At 44.2% G+C, this 24,836-nt stretch overlaps 1 protein-coding gene across 2 annotated transcripts in view; it reads right to left on the minus strand.

The window, feature by feature from the left end:
• NAALADL2 (N-acetylated alpha-linked acidic dipeptidase like 2) overlaps positions 1 to 24,836 on the minus strand; it is a 4,115,865-nt gene that overhangs the window by 477,978 nt on the left and 3,613,051 nt on the right. For both annotated transcript variants that reach the window (XM_069618713.1, XM_069618714.1), the window contains one exon: positions 15,986 to 16,081. In XM_069618713.1, coding sequence (XP_069474814.1) covers positions 15,986 to 16,081 — 96 coding nt within the window. The remainder of the gene's footprint in view (positions 1 to 15,985; positions 16,082 to 24,836) is intronic.

The raw sequence follows: 24,836 nt of genomic DNA on the forward strand, positions 1-24,836 counted from the left end.
AATCTTGCACAAATAATATAGTCCACACATTGAGTCCAGAATGCTGTTATCTTCATGTTCTGGTTGTGCAATGTTGCAAAAGTATAGCCGACACGTGTTTCGACCAAACGGTCATTCTCAAGGCCTTAACTTAAGCTTATTCTTTGATATCTTTTAGACCATTCGGTCTAGCATCCAAAAAATAGTGTAGTCTTCTTGTTAATTGAAAATGCCATCTGGGTTGAATCCCTGCGCTCTTCTCCATAGGGATCGATCCCAACAAAAAGATCCTGAGTCGGTAATGGTAAGTTCATATTGCTTAATTATTCTAGAATGTGTTTGCATTAAATTTGAATTGGGAGTGTTTTTTAGCGCAATGTAGAGTGTGTGGGAGCAACTGTGGTGTACGAGTTGAAAGTTTACTGTGTGCAAGTTAGGAAGATGTAGCCTGCCTGATGGGCACTGGCTTTTCTTCTAACCGTATGTACGTACTGGAATGTGAATTTGTAAAGTAACTTATATGCAGCTTCAGGAATGCTCCATTACACCATTGAGGAGGAGTTGGATCAAGCAGGAACATGAAACAGGCCCTAGCATGCTGATATTAAGCTGTGGAGGAGGAGCTAACAATGGATCCACTGCCTTCCAAAGAAAGTCCCACCACCAAGTTCAGCCTACTGAAGTGAAGGTTGGCCATAGATGCACTTCTGCAGCAGGAAGGATTGCGGACATTTAGACTCAAATTGGACTGGGCACCAAGGTCTACTGATAAGGATAAGGGCATACTCGCACATTCTAAGGAGTCCCTGTAACTCAGGTGGAGCAGGGGAACATAGTAGCAATCTAAACAGACTCCCCATATGATAAATCGAGAAGAAATAACTCAATCAAATGAACATTGGAATTAATCCTGAATCGTATATAAACTGAACAAAAAAAGGGAAAACACAATACTGCAATTTACTGCAACAAGATTGAAAAGTCATATAAATACATTTAACATTCTATTTTACACTCTCAGCAAAAATTCATAAAGTCATCACTAATGTATGTGAAATACATATCTGTCAACCTCTGAAAGAAAATTATGTGCAAAATACTCATGTGTAAACAATCACAGAAGAGATGACAACAGCCGTAAATATGATTTATTTATTTAATTTATGTATTTATTGGTCATTTGTTAGGTGCTTATACAATTAGCAAATACTGTTTCAAAGCTCCCAGGGGGCAACAGGGTGGGGCAGGGTAAAGTAGACAATGAATTAAAACAAGAATATATAATTAATAGTGCAAACAAATAATGAGAATACAAGGGGTGGTTCACAAATCTACTATGACTTGTGAGTCTTCAGAACGTGCAAATGCAGAGGGGAGAGCGGTAAGGATAGTTGAAGAGAGAACGCAAGTGCAACTTCCCGAAGTGAGCCTATTTAAGAGAAGAAGACAGACAGCAGCTGGAATGAGAGATGTGGGGGGTCAGATCCCTGAGGATATATAAGGGCGCTGCAGATCAGTCACATTACTGTATGATTATCAGGGAAGATCGCAGGAGAGGGAAGAATTCAAAGTGTGCCATTTCCATTCAGCAGCCCTCCCCTTACGTTTTTGGTCTGCAAGTTCGGAATCATACCACGAGTTACGCTTGGAGTCAGGTTTCAGGCAGATCCTCATGACTGGGGTAAGGATGTCAAGGGTGTTGCTAATGGACAGATAGATGTTGCAGAGGGCATAATCAGTGGAAGAGACTGTCTTGGGTGGGCAAGGGGGAATGAAGGTTGAATAGAAGGCTGCAGTTGATACTCGTTTCATCGGACGGATGTTCGTGAACGAGGTTGGCAGAGCATTATGTGGAGTAGTCACACGGCCGTAGTGGTCAGGGGAGAGTGGCCAGACAAGAGGAGAGGGGTGACCAGGGGAGTAGAGAGAGTGAGGTTGGAGTGGATGGTGTCATCTAGTGTGAGTCCAGCAGAATAGGTGGGGCCAGAGGAAAGAATGGAGAGGGATAGGGAGGAATAGAGGTCAGTGAAGATGGTGGTTGCTGTGCAAGGGGAGTCTAGGAGGAAGTTGAAGTCACCTAGAAGTAGCACGTTGAAGTTGGAAGAGAGTAGGGAGGAGCAGAGGTCTGCCCACTCATAAAGGAACAGGGAAGAAGTGCCTGGGGGCCTGGAGATGGTAGCAATGGTCAGGGTGTTGGAAGGAGAGATGACCAATTTGCATAGTAAGCTCCCAAAGGACAAACGGGGCTGAGTGGGTAGGATGGGAGAGGGAATCCACTATGGGAAGTATAAGGCAACCCCACCACCAGTAGAGTGGGGTTGAGGCTTTGAGGTGATCTTAAAGCCATCTGGAAGGAGTGAGTCAAATGAGGTAACTGAGCTGGGATTAAACCAAGTTTCAGTGAATGCAAATATGTCCGGGTCAGTGTCTTTAAGAAGAAGGCAGATGTCAGCCGCGTGAGTTGAGGGTCACCAGGTGGAGACAATCACTACCTTTTGAGACAAGTCTTCATAATGTTAGAGATAAAAGGTAGGAAATCATTCTTTAAATCATCATAATGTTTTCATAGTCTAGGTTGAAACTACTGAGTCAAAAATGTATAAGCACTGTGTTGCTCCTAGATGTTTATTTGCACATTTGCTAATTCAGTAACATCAAGTTCACCATAGAATTTTTCAAGAAGAGCATATATTTTATCAATGCAACTTTATCTGTTGGAATGAATGCAACTTAGAAACAGCAGTATATAAGAAAGCCACAGACATGAACAAATACCTCCACATGACAAATGTCCATCCAAGCCAAACAAAACTGTCTCTTATATACAGCCAGGCCATCTGGCAACAATGTATATGTTCCAACATAAAAACGGGGCAATCAACTTGCCACACACCCTACATCCCTCTTGCAAAAAGGTCACTCCACCAGACAAATTGACAGGGAATTTCGGTTGACATTGAAAATACCCAGGCACAACCTGCAAGAAGTCGTAGATAGTGGAAATAAGATTGAATATCCCTTGGTTGTCACCTATAAACCACCACTAACACAACCAATAGGATTTGTCATAACCTACAACCCTTATTTGGAAGGGATGATGAGCTGAGATACAGGTTAAAGAAACTCATCTAATTGCCTACAAGTAACATAAAAAGCTTGCACAGTCACTAAACAGACATGCATTACCACTAGAACAGGAACAAAGAAAGCCTGCAACATTCCCAGCCGAAAATGTGCCAAAATGTCTGCCTTGGATCTGCTATTGTAACCCGACAGAAATGAGATACAAATAAAAATGCAAGTGATGTACACTTGCAGATCAACCAATGTTGTATACCTCACCCAAAGCAAGAAACCCTTATTAGCTGTATGGCAATCACCACAGGAGCCTGACACTCTATAGAGTGTACAGAACACACGTTTACACTCTGTGTGAGGTACATGCAAGACATGCCCTGCTTTCCAATATTATATTTTTACATGCTTTACTTCAATCTTATACAAGAACATCAGTGCATTTATGACATGACTGATGCCCACTTTAAGAATGCATTTGCCTTTCTTTGAGATATTACACTGAACAGTTACATTTAAATAGAGTATTTTCTTAAAATGCACCTCTTAGGCATAAATGTAGAATATTTTCACTGAAATCTGTTATGTATGTTCCCTGCTTCCAGAGCTTTTAAAATCCTTTAGATTAGGCAGTCATCCCACACTTACATGCCATGTGTTCTACTCCTTCATCTTATGCATGATGAACTGAAAATGCTTTTTATTTGCTTTGAGAATGAACTCTCCAGTGTGTTCTGCCAAGTATTTCCATCTGCACCATCTGATGACACAGGTTATGGGACTTTGAAAGATAATGTGCAAATACGGTCTAGAAAGTCCCCAAATGTATACAGAGGTTCTGACGCTAGCTTGAACCAAACACAATAACCGAAATACACAAAGTCCCTGCTTTATTAACATCAAAATAAGGCAGGGACAGCATACAAGCATGCACATTTCAAAGGGCTCAACATGCTTATCAAAAACATAAGCTTTTAAGTCAATCCTTCATCATAATTAGCATCATAGTGTACCAAAACCTATGGGGTGATGGGATAGGTTAAGGGGCTTGACTACATATACATTGTATAACGGTTACACTTATGATTGGGTAACAACAATCTGATGGCTCCTCCCAAGACCACGTCTAAATTGATAATAGTAAAAGCACATCATCTCTACAATAGTCTATTGGTTAGTCTAATACGTCCTTGGCAGCCGAGCATTGAGAGTTTTGGTTGGTTGGCCCCATGTTGATCAGATTTGGCGCACAGACAGGTCATCAAGAAATGGGCCAGGCAGGAGCAGGGTGAGATAGGACTGTTTTCCTTTCAATTAAAGAAGATGCTATCGCTTATTCATAGGCCATAAACTAGATAATTTCTTTGTATTTGACCTTGCACGGCATCTCATGTCTGCGAATATGCGTGAGGAGGGAGGTGTCCTATCTGTGTTTGTACCTAATGACTAGACAGTGTTCTTCAATTATGGGTCATGTGTGATGAGACCGCGTTTGGAATTTTTAATTCCTGCATTTATTCTGATTTTAGCTAATATTAGTGTGCGTGGTATGGTTCCTTTGGCTACTGGGGACACTCTTGAGTTATTCATTATGGGGTCTTCTAAGGTTAATGATTGCTCACACCTGGCTCACAATGGTCGTTTTGCGCTCTTCCAAACTTTAATTAGATGGGGAGTATTCTTATGTCTTGGAAATTATTATCTCATGCCTTTTCTGCAGCCTTCAGACTCTCCCTAATTTTTCAGTAACCTTGACTCTGATTACCAGCTATGGCCTGATCTCTGCATGGATCTGTATTTCTGTGATTTATACATCTTAAATTCTTGTGAAGTCTTGCTCCTTTCAACTTAAAAGTGTGCTGCGGCTTCAATTTTGGAAAAGATGGCTCTCCATTACTGTTGCGTTTCTATGTTGGTGAGCTATATTCATGTGTCGTTGATGATGTACACACAAAAAAATAGATCAACCCACATATTAAAGTATGGACTCAGTGGGGTTCTACAATAGAGACAAACAAAAAAGACCATTTCATGTTTGGAAAACATATAACAAAAAATATGAGAACCAGAGTCAACAATGGAGAAAACAGACAATAAGTAAATATGCACAGTGTTTATATGATAAATATGATAAATAAAACATATTCAAAGAAAAACTTTTTTTACAATACAGTGTACATTACTACAAACACAATACAAATAAAAATAATTGTTAATGCAGCCTGCGAGATGCAGGAATAACCCTCCCTCATTCACAACACACCTAAACAAAGGAATCAAATTAAGCATCCATCTACTGTCAGACAACACTCAAACAACAATGACACAATCAATCAAAAATTATTTTGTATAACTAACACACTTAGGACCCAATTCATGGACATTTGAGCACAGTGCTCACTGGTGCAAAGTGACTTTGCACTGCGCTAAATGTTCCATGAATCAGGCTCTTAAACTGAAAAAGGTAATTATGTATACCACACAACGTTAAACTGTAACATAGTATGTGCCACTACACTGTGGCACATGGTCATTTTTACACCTACGTTCGACAACTATGTTGTTAAATGAGAAATTAATGAAAAAACCTTCTTCACTTGTTTAGCAGTGCCAGAGTAAATGATACAAAAAAACTGATATAGATAATATCAGTAAATCTCGATGATTATTTGATGTATCTTTGTAGCCCTTTGTGAGACACGTGTTTCGGCAAGTGCTATGCCTTTTTCAATCAGGGGAAATAACGATTGTATTTCTCACAATTTTGTCTGCAGTAGTAGGTTGCACAAATATAAAGGGTTGGATCCCACCTCTAAAGTCCTCATACTGTCTCCAAGCATCGTCAACAGTATGCAACTTTATCAAGTAGTTTATATATTTCCACCCTTGATTGTTCCCAGAGAATCTGTACCCTTTCAGCCAGTTGTTATAGCTTTGTTTAGATGCTGAGATTAGTTGGATTTTCGCCCTCTCAGTTAGATAGTGGTTTCCCTTTGTCCCCAGAACTACAGTATTCAATTGCTGATTTCCATTTGGATACACCAAGATCAGAAATACCCCAGGACTCATTTGCTGGTTATGATTATGGAAATACCTAATGGGCCTCATTCCGAGTATGGCGGTAAGAGATAGCGGCCACCGGTAACGAGACCGGTGGCGGTGATCCCTTACCGCCATACTCCGAGTTCCCTTTGCGCCCTCGCCCTTAACGCCTGCTTTGAGCAGGTGTTAAAGTCGAGGGCGCAAAGGGGCCTCCAAGCCAATAACGATGACCGTAATGAACGGTCACCGTTATTTGCATCTTCCCCATTCCCATTGAGCCCTATGGGGGCTCATTTGGGAATGGGGAAGAGCCTTGGTGAATGGGGAATTACCGCCCCGCCAACCTTGGAATGGGGCGGTAATTCCGCCATCCACCAAGGCGCTGCCGGTCCGGGTACGGCGTCAACCAAGGGTTAATAGCGCCATTGGTTAGCGCCGTACTCGGAATGAGGCCCAATGTCTGGTGGACCAAAGAAAGTACGCAACACCACAAGTCTCCATTGAATTTCACCCAAATTTCCCTTGCCTCCTGGAATGAATGAACCAGAGACCCATTCAATTTACCAATGGTACCTGCAGTGCACCGTAGCCTGTTCCCTTGAATGTTTACAGCTGGATTACAGATTAAGCGTGGTGAGGCCTCGAGCCCACGCACACAAAAAGAGCATCACATGATCACTGGCTGCAGAGGACTTCATCAGTAGTTTGGGGACACACATCTCCACTTGGGCATTTGTAAAAAATAAAATCAATGTAGGAACAGTGTTGTCCATTTTCCATTTGTCGCCTTTGGTCACTAGGGGCGAGAGCTCAAATTGTGCAAGGGCTCTTCTCCATGACATGTCCCCTAGGTCTGCCTCACCCCACCTTCTCTACCACCCGCGCGCATTAAATGTGGCCTATAATAAAAAAGTAAACTGTCAGGGTTATAAGGCCCCTGGTGAATCGTTTTTGCCAGCAGTGAAGGGTCTCAACCACTTCCTTGATAAAACCAGAAGACATGCCACCCACTGGGGATCATATAAAGTGACCACCAGGGCCTCTTGACCTTCCCATAGGTTTTTCACACGAGCATCCAAAAAGTGTGAATGCGGTCTGCAGCGTGAATAATCAGAGAGGTCAAAAGTAGACTTTAACCCTATACAGAGACCATCCTTTTCGGGCGGCCCCTCAATTTCGGTAAGGATAGGTGGAAGAAACGTGAATAACCATCCAAATCGAATGGGGAGCATGACCAAGTCTCTTGCACACAAAACATTCCACATTCCTTAGTTCAGCCAATGAAACAGTTATGTCCCCTAGAATTCCTGGAAAGTAGTTTCACATTTACTGCCCTCTCAGGAATAATATGTCAATGTCTTTGGCCTCCCACTTGGAGCCATTGCCCCTGCTGCCTCATAGGAACCACAATCCCCTCTGGTTGCTTTGCAGCCCATGTGGGTAGTGAGGCCTGTATGTCAGATGTATGTTGGATGTTTTGGCTTGCTGGATAAAAACCCTAATTTCAAATCCAAGTTGGTACAGGGCTTCTGCATTTTTACAAATGCGCTCCACCACCAATGGAGAAATGAAAGTTACCAGTGACAAGTTGACAGCACTATCCAAAGGTGGCAATTCCAATCTAAGGATATCCCTGAATGAGATAGTACATACATCCGGAATCAGTTACAATAGTTCCAGTAACCATGTACGATTCAAAAGGTGACTGCTAGCCGTTGGTTTTAACTCCACAAATTTGATATGGACGATGTCCCTAAATGCCACCACTTCCAACTGATTGTCCTTTTCTGGATTATTTGGCCTCAGTGCCTCCACCCTGTCCAGCCACATATCTCGTTTTTCTGTGTGTTGAGTTGAGGACATGGCCATAGTGCCCGGGCCCCTCGCAGCTGGTTGGGCCTCCAGTATAACCAGAGGTTGACACATGGATTTCCCTGCAGAAGTTCTGTTGCAGCAGCAGATCAGCCTTCACAATGGCTGGGGGTTGGGGCACCCAAAGTTGCATCAGGAGGCGGCATGGAAAGAGGGAGCCATGCTGTCAGTGTTCTGTTGGACTCCCACCCATGAAGCAGGCGTTGTGGGGGAAAAAGGTTGCCTTGATCGATAGGACCATGTAAAGACTCGGGACCAGGGGGCTGCCCAATCGACACAAAGTTGGTTGTGATCCAGTCTCCTGTGTGGATTGAGCAAGCGACCCACCTTGAGGGCCCTGCAAGGTTACCCTCCTCACCTCACCATTGCCCAACTCCTTAGATACAATTCTTCTCCCTCCTTGTGGTACTTGTTCCAAGGTGGATCTCTTATGGGATGGAATCTTCTGTCCATTCGCTTGAGGCTTTGGCTGCTGCTTGGCTCTTTACTTACACAGTTTATATTTGCACTTGGGAGGTGGGGAAGGGGTATGGGAGTGGTTGAGAAGTGAGAGCTCTGCAAAGATTGCTTCCAGTGCCCCACTCTCAGAGTCTGCCACTATGTAGGCAGTACCTTGCTGCAGAAGTCCCCCGGAGGAGAGGACCTAGCTCTTATGACAGCCTCATCCGAGGTCAGTAATTTGGTTGCAAATACTGATTGATGACTGGTAATGGCTGCCAAGTTAATGACTTGGCAAGAAGGATCCATGGCTCTGTTCCCTCGCGATTGGGGTTCTGGATGTGTTCCCAGGGAAATGAGAGTCATAGCAACTTGGGTAAGAACATCCAAAGCTTTAGACAGACTCTCCTTTAAAAATAGCTGCTCCACATCCATGTTTGCACATAGTTGCAATAGCGCCTCGATCTTGGCTTCCAGGACTGCTGAAGCCTTTGTGTGAGGACTAGGATTGTGTGGGTCGACCAGTGGTGGACTGATTAGGACCACTGGGTCCTCCCCATCATCACTTCCAACTGATGAAGACTCCATAGTAGTTATACATTTTTCTAAATCAGGGTTACAGGAATGATTAGATGGCAGTATGTTGTGTCATAGGCAAAATCGTCAAGGGCCATTGAATTCTTTTGCATGCCCTGGCATGAATTCAGCAATGATCTGTTGTTATCAATTGAGATGTTACAATCTGTGAATTCATCCTCCTGGTAAATTAGTATTTTGACTATTGTTGTGGTGCCTACACAGGGCTGTGCACAAGCTGGTATGGCTATGAATAAAGACTTAATTTTAGATTTGATCAGGGCAGATTTAGGTGAATCTTGTCTTGAAAGTTGTTTTATATAGAGGGGCGGCACCCATAGAGCTCTTGGTGTTTTGAGGGCTGCAAGCTTGTTTGTGCCGAGCCTTGGTGTCGCTGCACAGGGTAGCTTGCTTGTTCTTGTTGTCCCTCATTTGACAATTTCTGCAACACAAATGATGAGCGAAGGTCCCCGGAGCTTACAAGAGAATGTGACTGAAGTTGTAAAATCAAAGAGGGGAGGCAGTGTACGTATGGAAGCGTGGAGGAAATCAGCAAGACAAGGAGGGCAATTGGAGCGGAAATGGATGGGCCCAAATGGCAGGCTCGGTTCAAACCACTACACGCTACCCCCACCAAGCACTGCCTAAACCTCGCTGCAAGCACAATAAGTCCACAGCAGAAGTTGCGTTCCCCAGTCGTAGACAGATGAATGATCAACTAGTAAAGCTGAGCTTACCCCTTGAGACCCCACTCTGTCGGCCACACTCCGCTCATTTGCTCTAACAGTGCTTTAAATATATTTCATGTGTTAAAGGTACAGGCTCCCAGTAAGATGTAGGCTGTGAGTTCACATCCAAGAGGAGCGGGTTGGGGAAGACAGTCCTCCTCACCAGTAACACCGGACACTCTGTTTGCCACAGTCTGCGCACTGTGCTTTGCACTAACAGTGCTTTTAATATAGTTCACGTTTTAAAGGTACCGGCTCCCAGTAACATGTAGGCTGTGAGTTCACGTCCAAGAGGAGCAGGCTGGGGAAGTCCTCCTCACCAGTAACACCAAAAACTCTGTTTGCAATACTCTGTGAACTAATAATAGACAATGTTGAAACTGATAACTCGAGTTTCAGCCTCAGTCAAATATTTTATCACAGGGACTCAGACTTCTTCAGGGCACAACACATCAGTATGGTTCATGTTGCATTCAGCTCATACATTGCTTTTGTTAGTATTCTTCATGTTTTTATGGATACCATGTTAATATTCTTCACGTATAAATGCATATTGGACCTAGTGTGCAGATTCTTCATGGTGAGTGCATATTTGCATCATGTCTAATGCATGGACATGTAATGTTGAGACGTTAGCTTGGTTTCACTTGTACCAACTTCAGCTGAAATTGTGTGCATCTCCTGTTGTACCTGCCTGGTTTATGGGCGGTATGGTTGTCTTAGTGATTAACGCTACCCACCTGTGCTATATTGGGTCAGGGGAGGGCAGTAGTTATGGATGATGTGTTCATCTGCTTCTCAACAAATGCATTTTTCTGTCGCTGCATGCTATTTCCAGCTAGTCCAATAAAAGGTTTCAAAACCTGCATTGTATGTAATGTTTCAGTTAACAGACTGTTAATGGATTATTCCGCACCCAGATTTAGATTTAGGAAGAGACGTTTAAGATATAAAGCTATGGTTCAGAAATAGATGTTGCCCTTCTTGTGCAGGAACAAATAAAAGGAATTAGGTCAGTTTCAAACCTTGTGCTGAAGAATCAACGTAGAATAATGAGGCATGTGTGTTAGTGCTGAATGTCAGAATTATACCTACAGATAGGATAGGAATGATGAGACTGGGTACATAAGATACCCCTAAAGGCTACAATCTGAAAACATACATATGCATAATAAGAAGCAACTGATCAAAAAGAAAAATCATAATGGCATTGTACAACTGATGTCACTTTCACGCTTGCTTTGGTTTTGCCAATAGTTTTTGGTCAATACTCTCTTAATGATGGTGTATGCTACACTGGATGGACCTCCACTTCCAAATCGTGCAGAAACAATGGCCTACCAATGGGTGCCCAAGTGATCTATTAAATTCAGCTTTCCCTGACCTACAATCACATTTAGCATCACCCACGATCTACAAATCTGAAATCACCGACACCTTGACACCGCTTGAAGTGTATTGCTGTAAGAAGGTATCTGCTGCATGTGGAGCTGTCAGTGGACTGCCATTCCCATTCTGAAAACAGTCTGCTGGTGAGTCACACCACAGACGATCATAAGAAGTGTCTGCATCTTGACATTAGAAAAAGGGAAAATGGCACATTGCAATCAAGTGTGTTAATAACTTGTACCACACAATTCCCAAAAATGCTATTTGATGCAAATGTAAATTGGAAGAGGCTAATAGGTGTGCTGATGTTCTGGCGTCTGTCAATGAGTACCTTTCTAATGTCCACATTTACAAATCAAACTGATGTAAGGTGGTCCAGCGGTCTTACAGTACGCCAATACCATAAGGTAAGTTCATAGGTAAGTTTATTCTCCAGTAGTTGTACAGTAGAGAAAGCACTGGGACATCCACACTCATCCAGAGCAACAGCCAACTGTCATTCCCAGAACACTGGAAACCAGATCCCGCCAACCTTCCACTAGGCTAGGAGCTTCCACATGACTTCACAGCCCAGGTAAACAGGTAAGATCAACCCATACTCCACTAAGATGACACAACCCACTTAGTACACTAAATAGCGCTGAGACACAAAATCAAGCTGCAAGCTATAATTATGACACATCTCCCTACTTACACCTGCTAACATCAACACTGCTAACCCACAACATCTTTCTTATAACTCTACGCCCCAACCAATAGATGGACGAATGTACACACTATCATAAATGAAATCTGCGACTCACACTAGCCCGAAGATGAAAACTTTACCACCGGAGCAAACATGCATGCCATAGAAAATTCCACAACAATCTTATGCTGAAACCAAATAAAATAACCACCAGAACAAAATAGCCCCAGACCCTCCCTGAAGTCTGCGGGCCCACACCAGCAACGACCCGCTGACGCCACAACAACAAATATAAGTAACAATTGGATCCTGCCGAATATAAACCATTAGGCACCTAATCTGCCTGAATCTTTCCCTGTTATGCACCTAGCACACAACCAGTAAACAAAACCTTTCACCAATACAATCCCACAGAGACACGTGGCCACCATGTCCATGCCTAACATACCAAAGCACAAAACCTCAACTGCCCCCCTTACTAATAGACTGCACCTAACAGCCCACGCCTAATAGACAGCACCTCACTGCCCCTTATCTACCAAATAGACAGCACCTAACTGCCCCAACTTCATAGACAGCACCTCACTGCCCCTCACTGAACAGACAGGACAGCACCTCACTGACCCTTATCCACCAAATAGACAGCACCTAACTGCCCCCATATAATAGACAGCACCTCACTGCCAACCCCAAACAGCGGCTGTCAACCTAAACAGACAGCACCACACTGCCAACAGCAACAGCACCTAACTGTCAACTTAAAATAGGCAGCACCTCACTACTCCCCGTCCCCTCCAGAGCCCATCCAGCCACTCCAGAAATTACCACAGGAAATCCCCCCTATGAACAAACACAAAACACCACAAAACAAACAAATACAACAAATGAGCATTGCATCCCAAGAAATGCACACGGGTAAACACCCCAGGAATGTCACCGTGCCAAAAACCGGTATTGAACCCTGCACTCTCATGTCCATGAAGTACAGACCCAACAAACCCCCACCACAGAGGAGAATCCATGCCCCCTGCGAAAGGAAACAAATGTCACTTCGAACTACTGCATGTCAAGGACCCCACACCCATAAGTCTTGACCGCTTCCCACAGTGTCCTAAACAAAAACAGGCCACCATATGAAGACAACATACATTGTGCATCCTTGCAGGCCTTAAACTACTAAACACAACCCAGGATCAAACCCAATACACTTGCTAACCCCGCAGGCCACAACATAAACACAAACAGCACAAACATCATAACCGGCCTCCACCAGCGCCTACGTCAATTAGTCCTCTGGATCCGTGAGAGCCTTCACCCGGACATCCAGACCCCACAGATCCGGATCCAAGTCCCTCAAACCTTCTGCACTGCCACGACACTTGGTGCAGAAAACCTGTTGCTGCTGCCATCCCTTGATGCACATGAAACAGGAGCCCTGCTTCTCCAGCACATTGCGACCTCCTTGCATCCCATTAACGCATCCAGGGAACATTTTTTGCATCCCTCCAAAATCTTCACTTATCCACCCATTAACCTCTTCATGAAAACCCACAGTTTCCAAAATGGGCTCCTATGGCAATTCCAATGTCCCCTGCAGCACCAAAAACGTTCCCGCGTCTGCCGGATCACAAGACACCTTAACCTCAATGTAGACTCACTCCCTTGTAATGCCACACACCACAGCAGCATCGAGTGTTAGAAGGACCGGACTCTCCTTGACTGCATCTGGCAATTCGAACGCTACGCTGCGTTCCAAAACCACAATGCGCTCCAACAACCCCCGCTGGAATGCCCCTGCCGATTCCGCTGATGTCATCACTTTCGTCGCGAGCACCATAGAGGCAACACCTCTGACTGGCTCACCTATGTCGAGATCAATTATGTCTTTGTCCCGCTGTCGCTCTGCCAGCCAGGACACAGCATGCTCCATGACATCCACCCAGCACCTCACTGCCCTTAAACAGCCGCCCCCCTGCTCGCAGGGCCCAATGCATGCTCCTGCTGTATCCTGCTCAGCCGCCTATAGCACCCATGACCAGTGCCTCACCAGCCATCCTCCTGCCACAGGGCCCGACCACCACATGGTGCACCACTCCTTCCATAGAGCCTGCACCTACCAGCACAGCACATTGGTGATCCAGACCGCACAGACATCTCCTGACAGCTCTAGACTTGGCCACCTCAGCCTACTGTCACAGACTACTGCCGCACAGACTGCTCTTCCTCCTCACAGAGGCCACCCATCGCCGTGATCCTGCCACTTGCCAGGGCCACCATCCTGGACCCCGACAAAGACCCACTACTGCTCATGCACTGCACGGGTCCGGTACAAGTGTGGAATGTCACCTCAGGAAGGTGGTATTCCTCTCCAGCTGCCCCTTCCCAGCAGCAAACACATCCTTGTCACCAGTGATGTAAGGTGGTCCACCGGTCTTACAGTACGCCAATACCATAAGGTAAGTTCATAGGTAAGTTTATTCTCCAGTAATTGTACAGTAGAGAAAGCACCAGAGCATCCACACTAATTCAGAGCAACAGCCAACTGTCATTCCCAGAATCCCGGAACCCAGACCCGGCCAACCTTCCACTAGGCTAGAAGGTTCCACATTACTTCACAGCCCAGGTAAACAGGTAAGATCAACCCATACTCCACTAAGATGACACAATCCACTCAGTAGACTAAATAGCGCTGACACACATAATCAAGCTCCAGGTTATGATTATGACACAAACCCAACGTATTAGCCGGTGAAGTGAACAATTCTGAATGCATTCTGGTGACATTTGCTGTGGCATTTATCAAATTCGTAGTAGAGAATGAGTGAACATTTGACCATTACGTGTCTGGTGAGTACTCACCTACTTTAAAGAAGCGACTCCGAGTCTCTGTTTGTGCTTCTCTTCGGTGTTGAGTCTTAGTTTTTAAACATGCGCAAGACTGCAATTGACACAAAGTGTATTCAGAATTTGTGTGAAGGCACACCATGCCCGGGAGTGCAGCTTGTCCTTGTACATTCACTGCTGCACATGGCAAAACATATATTTATATGATATCCTTATACACATATGGTTTCATTTTTGGTTGTTGACCTTGTAAATGATAGGAGTGATCAAATAGGGTTCTTAAGGGGCATGTATTGTACTCATTATGGAGCAGCATTGTGAAGCCCAAGGACAAACTGATTAACAAATAGGATACCAAGATCAGTAAAGGATAACCTACTACTGGCCCCAATCAATTCACTTAAGTAGAGTGTGGTCCTCAAGGAAAAAATATGGGTGTTTTAGATTGTTGGACTTTCACTTATTCAAGACTATTCATTTGTGTTTATGAGGCCAAGAACCAGAAGAACTAGTGATGCTCCAACACAGATACAATGGTCCGGGAACAATGGAGTGTAGAGTAGATACGTGGTAAGGGCATTCCTGATTGAGGATGGAGTATGATGTATATGATGTAGTAGGGATCTGAGCAGGGATATCATTTAGGGAAAGCCATGCATAGCAGTTGTGACTTTTCCTTTAATACCCCTGGTACTACCTTGACAAACCATGGCTGTGCAAGGGACATAAGGTAGAGAGAGCGCTCATGTATTAAGCAATTTGCTCCTGAAGCATAAACAACGTGACCTGACTTCAAGTGCTCAGTGCGTGTATTCCTACCTGTGTTCCCATACTACTGCATTCTAAGTGTGAAAAACATTTAAAGGTTGATTTTGCTCTTGTTTTCATTGTGGCATAAATAAGCAAAGGACTGCCGCTGAGCAGCTCTATATTTATTTTTGTAATTAAAGCTGTCACCAGCAGCATTCAAGCGTAAAATTGTAATATGTCCATATAGCGCAGTGCAGGCTCAAATGTACATCAGAGCATTGTACGGATAGATCAAACACGTGTATATCTTAACTAGCCAGAACGTTTCAAATTCATATATCAATTGCATAGGTTCTTTTCTTGTGATAGTGTATTAGTGGAGTATATCCTGGTACAAGATGGATATTATAGGCAACTGATAATCTAAATACACAATTACAAAAATGAGGCATGCAACAATACAACACAACTTTGCAGAAATGGGAAATCTTTGCATTCTTTAAGCGTTGATTAATGGACAATTACTGCCACCACTTTCCATCAGTCCCTAAATCCACATGTGACTGATCCATGCATGGATGTGTGCATTGTATTACATTCCTACCTTGGCTATCGTTTCATGAAGGTTGAAAAACCGGTCTATCTCCTCCACACTCTTCATATTTCTGGGAAATACGCAGTCTGATAAGAAACCAGGGCCCTGTTCAAAAAGTATCAAAACAAGAAACAATTACAACATATTCAGGTAGAGTGTTTTCATTCATATTTTCTATTTCAGACCTTGGCAATCATTAAATACATATATAATGCTGCTGTATTTTTAGGACTTTAATTTTTACCTGGAAAGAGTGTGAGCCTTTTTTCCCACTCTTTCATGTATTTTGATGTGTGTTTTACTTTTGTGTTCTTTGGATATGGAGTTTTAGAAAACTCCATGGGCATCATCTTTTCTTGTGTGTCACAAAGCACCCTCAGTGCAGTGGCACAGGGATGTCTTTCAGACTTCCTAAGGTTTAAAAACCTTCCCTGGGACTGACTACTGTCTCCCAGTGAATGTAAAGTTAAATTGACTTTGCTAGTCTTTTTTAAATTGCTAGACCCAACACACACTACCTTACAGCAGAGGCTGGAGGGAATACCTAGCATTCCCTATGCCTAGAAAACTCATGTAGCTCTCACAAGCTACCCTTTCCTCTCAGAATGGCTAGTGACAGTGGTATTACAATGATTTCCCGAACCGCGACCCATTTAAATGCTCCGGTAGCTAAAATCCACCCAAGCCAAGTTTTTCAAGATGGCGTCCTTGCCCCCTCTGTAAAAACAGGTTTTGATCGACTTTTTTCACCATTTCTTTTTGGAAAGGTCCTTCTAGTGTTTGTCGCTGAATTGCCAAATCAGGTTTGTCCCTTTGTTCATTTGCCTTTGGCGGGCTTCAGTACTGAAGAGCGCCTCCGGCGCCTGAGTGTCTGGGTGGACAGGAAGAAAGGGAGGTGCCTTTAACTCCCTGTGCTTAGTCTCCTAGGAGACCTGAACGCACACTGGCATGATTGGCTGGCTGATTGTCCGGCAAGGACAGCCACCCTGCTGGGTGAGTGGCAGCTAGGCTGAAATGAATGGGAGAAAACTATTTAAAAGGCAGGTCTCTGGGACTTGGAAGGCAGAGTCGACCACTGGAACGAAAGAACCAAAGACAAGCTGAAGGAAGACGACTGCTGCAACACTTGGACCGTTGGTTTACCCGGTGAAGCCCTGCTGCAGGTCCGAATAGCCTGAAACTCCCTCGACAGAGAAGCCCCTTCAAGGACGACTTCTTACCTTGATCTGGTGGGAACAACCAACTCACAAGCCACCGGGAAAACATCTCCATACTGGTCGAATTTCCTTCAGAGTGCTGTTGAAAACCGGATAGCCAGTGAGAAGGATACCAGTTTGTGGATTTTAAGGCACTCACACCTTAAAATGATGTTTTGCCAAGCTTGTGGATCCATCCCCGTGCAGTGCAGGAGCCTCCCGACGTCGTCCCTCTTGTCCCCATGACTGAGGCCCAGGAACAATTACCTCAGCTACAGCTTTTCTTCATTACCAAGGTACTGTGCAAACACGGTTGAGAAATCCTCTCTGCAGCAGTGAAAGTTTGTGAAACTTTCCCAACTTTTGAGTCTTGTTTGCTCCTACTCCGACATATAACTCTTTTTCGTGCAAACTACTTCTAAGAACATTGGCAAAGACTTAACCGTTTACTACCAGAACTGTGCTATCCTATCCAAGACACTGAACCATTGACTTTGGCCCAGGCCTATTAAATTGAACTGCCTCTTGTAGTGAACTGAAACTGTTTGCCCTGCCTAAAGAAAGTATTTGTGTTTAGTTCTTATAACTTATGTCTTTTACTCCCATTTAAAGTTACTGAAGTGCCATTTTGCTCCCACTTCTGGGGAGCCTAACTTGTTCATAAACTGATTTTTTTGGGTACTGGAGTGTATGATAGTGTGATATTGAGCTGCCTATTGCTAACAGAATGTTTTCTAAATGGCTGTGTAAAGAAACTTTGAGTAAGTGTGTGTTTGAACCACTGTGTTTGCAAGTCCTTTGTGTAACACCTTGTACTGCTCACATCCCCTTTGAAATAAGCCTGGCTGCTCAGCCCTGCTACCACAATACTTTGTAGTGCAGACTTATACCAAAGGTGAGATTGTGCTTACACCTGTAGTCTTAATTGTGTGTAGTGTTCCCAAAGGGTACTGCATGTAATTCTGCCTAACACAGACCCAGTCTCAGAGACATATAGCATTATATTAGTGAATGGTGGCACAAACTGAAAGGTCCCAAATAGTGCACATAATGTAACGTGGATACAAAGGTTCCCATCAAACTGCCACTGCACTCCTTAAAAGATTAGAACTGGGCCTCCTTGTTAACGCGCTGTGATGTTGTGCACTAAATGTGTGTAGTCGCTCCCATTGTTACATTCCTGCCACTGGTGACTGCCCACTTTGAACAGAGTAAAAATGAGTTAAACGAAACATTTTGAAAGGTCTGTAGTGCTTTTGTTAATTGAAAACCGGGAATACGACTTCAGGCTCTGAGGAAGCACCACAAGGCGGTAAAAGGAGACGACAGAGCGTGAAACGTGTTAGCCTCTATTCACTTTTATTCTCTGTTATTGATGCGGCCTAACTGAGAACGTATTCACTGTTTTTGAAGTTGACTGAGTTGAAACTATTGTTATTATTGCTGAGCAACATGATAAAGAGAAATGTTAATATATAGCGTGGTCATAAATACAATACTTGAACTGATCGCCAACTAATGATTTGGCTAGACAGAGGGATTGTTGGGTCAAGAAGTGTCAGCCGTTTTTGAAGACCAAAGATTTCCGAAGTTTGTATTCATTCTATACATTTGTTTTTGATCACAAGCCTCCCTCAACCAACCTCCCTCCCTCCCTCCCTCCCTCCCTCCCTCCCTCCCTCCCTCCCTCCCTCCCTCCCTCCCTCCCTCCCTCCCTCCCTCCCTCCCTCCCTTCCTTCCTTCCTTCCTTCCTTCCTTCCTTCCTTCCTTCCTTCCTTCCTTCCTTCCTTCCTTCCTTCCTTCCTTCCTTCCTTCCTTCCTTCCTTCCTTCCTTCCTTCCTTCCTTCCTTCCTTCCTTCCTTCCTTCCTTCCTTCCTTCCTTCCTTCCTTCCTTCCTTCCTTCTCCCTCCCTTGTTCCCTCCCTCCCTCATTTCCCTTCCCTTCCTTTCCCTCCTTCCTCCCGCCCTTCCTTCATACATGAACAGATTGTGTGTCTGTTTGATTCTTGGCTATTGTAGCCCACGGTTAGGTTTCTCAAGGTGTCAATTTCTGTTGTGACATGCTACTGTCATTCTGCTGTAATTAGGGGGGTTATGTTACGTCAGTCAGCCTCTGGAACACATTCCATATGGAGTTTGGTTGGAGGATGAAGAATTTGAAGTTGGAAACACTAGAGAATGTTGCTCATCATTTTGGTCGTGTGGAGGAGTTGAAGTAGTCTTCGAGTGTGTGGGTGAGTACTGCTGTTTCCACCCTTGGTTCCACAGTTATGGAGGCAAAGCGTGGCCATCAGAAGGGTTTTTATGAAGTGGCAGGTTACAGCAAAGTCCCTCACATTCTTTCTTGGATCCAGCCACTTATGCCACACTCAGAGCCATACTGCCTTTATGAAGCAATGGGTTGTATGGGAACCACGTTTCCAAAGCAAAACTGCATTCAAGAAACCAGTTGCTGGTTAGCCAATGAGCGGGCAAAACTCCAGAATTGGACACAAAACTAAATCGATACGCTATTCAGAAACATTTTTGCTGAACAATGCCCCTAAACATTGGAACAATATCGGACTATTCACTGGCTAACACAACATTGTTTGCAGGTTGACACCACAAGAGGACCTCTTAGAATTAGGTGAAAGCTCCCACCAGCAAGTGATAACCAGCACCACCAGTAATGAGAGGCTACTCAGCGAATGTGGTCTTCCCTGAAAATGATGCACTTGGGCGGGGCTCTCAGTGGCACAAAATGCATCCCCCTCTCTGATGATTCCAGGGGAAAGCTATTAAAACACAGAGGCATCCTGCACAAGAGGAACAGTGTAGCAGTGTAAGGCTATATGTCTTGCATTTACACAATTATAGGACAGCACCTATATAATGTCAGGTAACCTATACAAAACACTCCTTTCCTAAGTTGTTAATCACCCCTTGTCTCACCTCAATGAACAAGAATGTGTAATGGTTGTATAAGCAAAGCAATTGGGTTGATGAACACACAGCTATCAGAATATGTTATACATGTTTCAACACGTGACCAAAGATTTAACCCAATGTACACAAACACTGACGCACAGCCACACCACACCGTACTGTGCCACTGTTAAAAGATGCCAGCCCAGACGCTGGTTCAACACACCCTCTTGTCTGCATTTTAAACAATAACACAAAGAAAGAAAGAACGAAATACTATACATTTTTGTAGCACACAATAGATATTTCTGGTATTGGGTTTAATTCGATGTGTGATGGACTGTGTTTTTGATGCATTCTTTCCACAATCACAGCCTTAGTATTAGGGCTCCAAGTGTGAGCTCCTATAAAAAAATGTTTTTTTTAAAAACAGCTTATTATCTGTTGTGCTAAACGTCTGCTCCCTCTAGTTTGTTTGCAAGCTTTGCTTGACCTGATCTTTACTGTACAATTTTGCGCAACAAGAAGTATATTGATGTGAAACAGCACTTTTCAAACAATGGGTCACTCTTGATTGAACTTAAATTGAACATTGAAGTTTCAATCTTAATACAAATGGCCTCCTCTCTTTTTAATTTGGACCCAATTTCCTGTTTCCCTCAGGTCTCCTGACAGTAATGTATTGATCTAAAAATCAATTGATTGAAGGAGGGAAAATGCAAGTAACAGCTTTCCCTGACTGTTTTTGGTTTAGTTTCACGCATTTTCATTTACGGTTTTCTTGTTTTAAAGTTATTTGTGAGTAAATGTTCTTTCTTCCACAAGCGAAATAATGTTGTGAACCACAGATTCCTTATTTAATCACATGCTAGAAACGCACGTGATCCACGGGACTGAGACAGCATTTAGCAAACACATAGGCCCTCCCGCTGAAGAGCCCAATGGGAACCCTGGATAATAACATGTATGAATCATTTCGCTGTCAAGAGACTGCTTATGCAATGTATTCAATGCCCTTTCCTTTGCTCATATTTCTTTGCTATGGCTCTGCTGCAGGAATTTCATATAAGCTGTGCCGCTCTCTAGATAGTGGATACGCACTTTATTGTGCGGACTGTGTGAATCTACCCGGCATGTTTTCAGACAGCACAGGGCACAGGGTCAAATGCTGAATGCATTATGAAGTTATGGGACTCAGATGTGTACACCCACGTAGACTATATATATATACATATCGAACATCACGTGTTAAATAGCTAGGACTATGATAAGGTTCAACGTGCATGGGCCATGCGTTTGATGTCGGTCAGGCTGACTCAGCCCTTCCCCAGGCCACCCTGCACCCACTGAGGGCCACAAGTGGATAACAACAATCACATTGAGTATTGCAGAACGTATAAGTTGGAGCAATAAAGCATGGGGCATTGTATCGATCACCAAATACCAATAATAATAATAATAATAATAATAATAATAATAATAATAATAATAATACATATCATTAACAATACAAATAATGCACGTATTATTATTACATTTTTAATACATATTAATAATAATAATAATAATAATAATAATAATAATAATAATAATAATACATATCATTAACAATACTAATAATGCACGTATTATTATTACATTTTTAATACATATTATTAATAATAATAATAATAATAATAATAATAATAATAATAATATACATTAAGTTTCAGTTTCGCTGCACAGGCACACACACTACCCCAGCAATGTACAGAACCGGATTTTGCATGAGGTGGTCAATGTAGATGCCTCTCTGATGCAGTATTACTGTATAATGAAGGCCTTACAGTCGTTGATTTACTGGCGACAGAGCAGGTGTCCAGAAAGTCGAAGCTATTTGCAGATCAGATGCTTTGCTTTGCAGCTGTGTTGTCTGTCAGCTGATGCATGAGCGCACAGACACCACTGGTGGGCCTGCATGGGGAATGCGAGGGGAAGACTTCCCTCACGAGGTAGATATGTTAATATGGATATAGCAGGGATGATTCTGTAATGCCATAGACTCTTTTAGAGGGTGAAGTCTTAGAGGATCATGTGTGCCATGGCTTTGACTGCACATGCAGCAGGCATTTAGGAGGGCGGCCACAGAGGACTGTATATGAGTAATAAGTACAGTAGGACAGAAAAGGAACACACAGACACTGCAAGGGTTTTAAATGTTGTTATTAATGTGTATGTGATTGTTAATGTGTTTACTTGACCCACCTGATTGTAGCAAGGTGTCCCCACTTGAGTGGTCTCCTGGAACCTTAAGGGACTGATGTTTATAGCAGCACGGGCGCCTACATGGCCTGGGTATCTGCCGGCCCAGCTGGGGCCAGACTGGGTGTGCCAAAGGGAGGAGTAAATCGTGGGCAGCAAGGGATGGCAGCTTGGGTGACTAATGAGCCCCTAATCTGGGGCCGGCGAAAGTGCAGGGTTTCAGGACCAGGGGGCATGGCCTAGGAGCCACAAAGCCTGCACGGATGCCATACTGGTTTGTCAGAGAAGAACCAAACCCTGACCCGTGTGCATGGTGCAGCCCGGGTGAAGATGGTGGGGGCAGGGGGGTTATAAGCCAACCCAGGGACAAGTGGGGAGGGTTTGTGAAGAATTGGTACTCTGCTGCCCGGCACCATGAGTGTGGTAGCCCATGCTGAAAAGATGACCTGTGAGGCATCCCCACACCCTGAGGCCAACCAGGATGTGTGGCAATGCAAGAACTTTCAAGGAGTGCACAGCGCAAGGCCTAATGTGGCCGAGCAGAGCCTGAGAAGTGCTGTGCCTCGTTTGGAGTGCTCGCCTTAGTTTGTGGGGTCCGGCTAGGTCTAGTGACATATCTATTTACTGGGGGCTCCCTTGTGAGCCGCAGAACATGAAAAGCATGCAGCCACAAGAAGAGAAAAGAATGCTCCACCAAAGAAGAAAATGGGCTGCTGTAGTCTTGTGTGTTTGCATGGTTGGCCTCAGGGTGTGGGGATGCCTCACAGGTCATCTTTTCAGCATGGGCCACCCACCCTCGTTCTGCTTCATGTTCCAGCTTTAATGAGGATTTTGCATGTTCCACTCCCTCTTTTGTTCTTTGAGCTGGCTTTCCCGCACGTTGCATTCAGTGTTGCGCAAAGCGATCCTGCACAGCGCTAAGAGGAGAGGGCCAACGCAAAGTCTGATCTGTGAATCGGTAGTGCCCATTTAGCGCAGCACAGAGTACATTTGCAGAGCAAAGTCACTTTGCGCTTCTGTAAACATTTTGTAAATTAGGCCAATGGTTCGTGCACTGCTGAAAATGCATCGCATCTGGTTTCAATAGGAAACTCCAGAACAGGGTGTGAGATGAACACACCCAGCTTGTGTGCCACATCATTCGATCTCACCCACCACGCTACCTTTTTTGTCTGCAGGCCCCACAGATCTTGCCACTCTGTCCTTCCTCTTCCTGGTAAATAAATGATACCGGGCTGAGTCATTTCTCACTTTGCAAATATGTTTGTTCGTTACAGTAATGACAACAGCACAGACACTGATTGGGCAGACTGCTGCACATTAGCACATGAAGGGCCTGGTTTACAAACTTTTTTTAATGCAAAAGTCCCATTCAAAAACGCTTTGTAAATCAGGCCCAATAGAACGAGTGCATTCAGTGACCAGGGTACTGAGTGAGAGGTCTTGCATTTAGCGAACTGACAGCTAATGTGTCTCTTTGTACTGGATGGAAGAAGGTGGGACTGAAGTATAAGCATCTATTGAGTATTTGCTGCTGCAGAAAGCCTTTGATGATACATATTGTACATAGTTTAACAAGTGCCATATAATGGTCTGAAATAAGAGGGACACAATGGGCCTCATTACGAGTATGGAGGCAGCCATGCCCTTAATAAGGGCTTGGCTGCCTCCATACCGGGTTCCAGTACCGGATTCCTCCAATGAGGACTTACCAGGCTATTCCAACCTTGGAGGAGCCGGTAAGTCCTCATTGGAAAAACCCACCCCCAGTCCCATTTGAGCCCCGATAGGGCTCAAATGGGAATGGGGAGGGAGCTAATAACGGACCCATTAATAACTGCTCCGTTATTAGCTCCCTGGGCCCCTTGCTAGACCCGCTAAGGAGGCCTGGTTTTACCAGGCGTCCTTACCAGGTCCAGCAAAGGTAACTTCGTATTAGGGCGTCCCGTAATGAAGGATGCCGGTCCCGTACTGGCACCCTTCATTACGGGTGGCGCCTGCCTCGTAATGAGGCCCAATGTGGCTATAGGATAGATAGGCAGAATATGCACATAATGAGGCACTGTGTGCCTACAGACCTGCCCCAGTGGGTCGGACAGGAGCTTTGACTCTAGGCCTGTTTAATCCTTGCCGCGCCTGCTTGCTCAGATGCTCAGCATGGTACCCTGTGCTGCTAAATGTGGTGATGTTTTGTAGAAACATGATACGGAAAAAGACAGGACACGCACTGCACTTTCTTCTGTTTTTAGTCCCAGCAACAGTCAAACTACCCAATGAGGTAGAACGCAGTTAGCCCTACAATGAGAGCATAGGACAAAAAAGCATGCCAAAGTGATCCCTAACAGTGATTTATATCTAAGAATGAAACATGCATAGTCCTTCCCAATCCAATCATAGATTGGTAAATGAGGTTTAAGGTTTGCAAAAACACTGACATCAGTTTCCTTTGTCAAGAAAATGATGGAAAATGTCTGTTGGCAAATTCCCTACCCCAGCCTGTGCCACAGAATCTTACTG

This window comes from Ambystoma mexicanum, chromosome 10 (genome assembly GCF_040938575.1).
Source record: "Ambystoma mexicanum isolate Mex_15411 chromosome 10, UKY_AmexF1_1, whole genome shotgun sequence".
NCBI lineage: Eukaryota > Metazoa > Chordata > Amphibia > Caudata > Ambystomatidae > Ambystoma > Ambystoma mexicanum.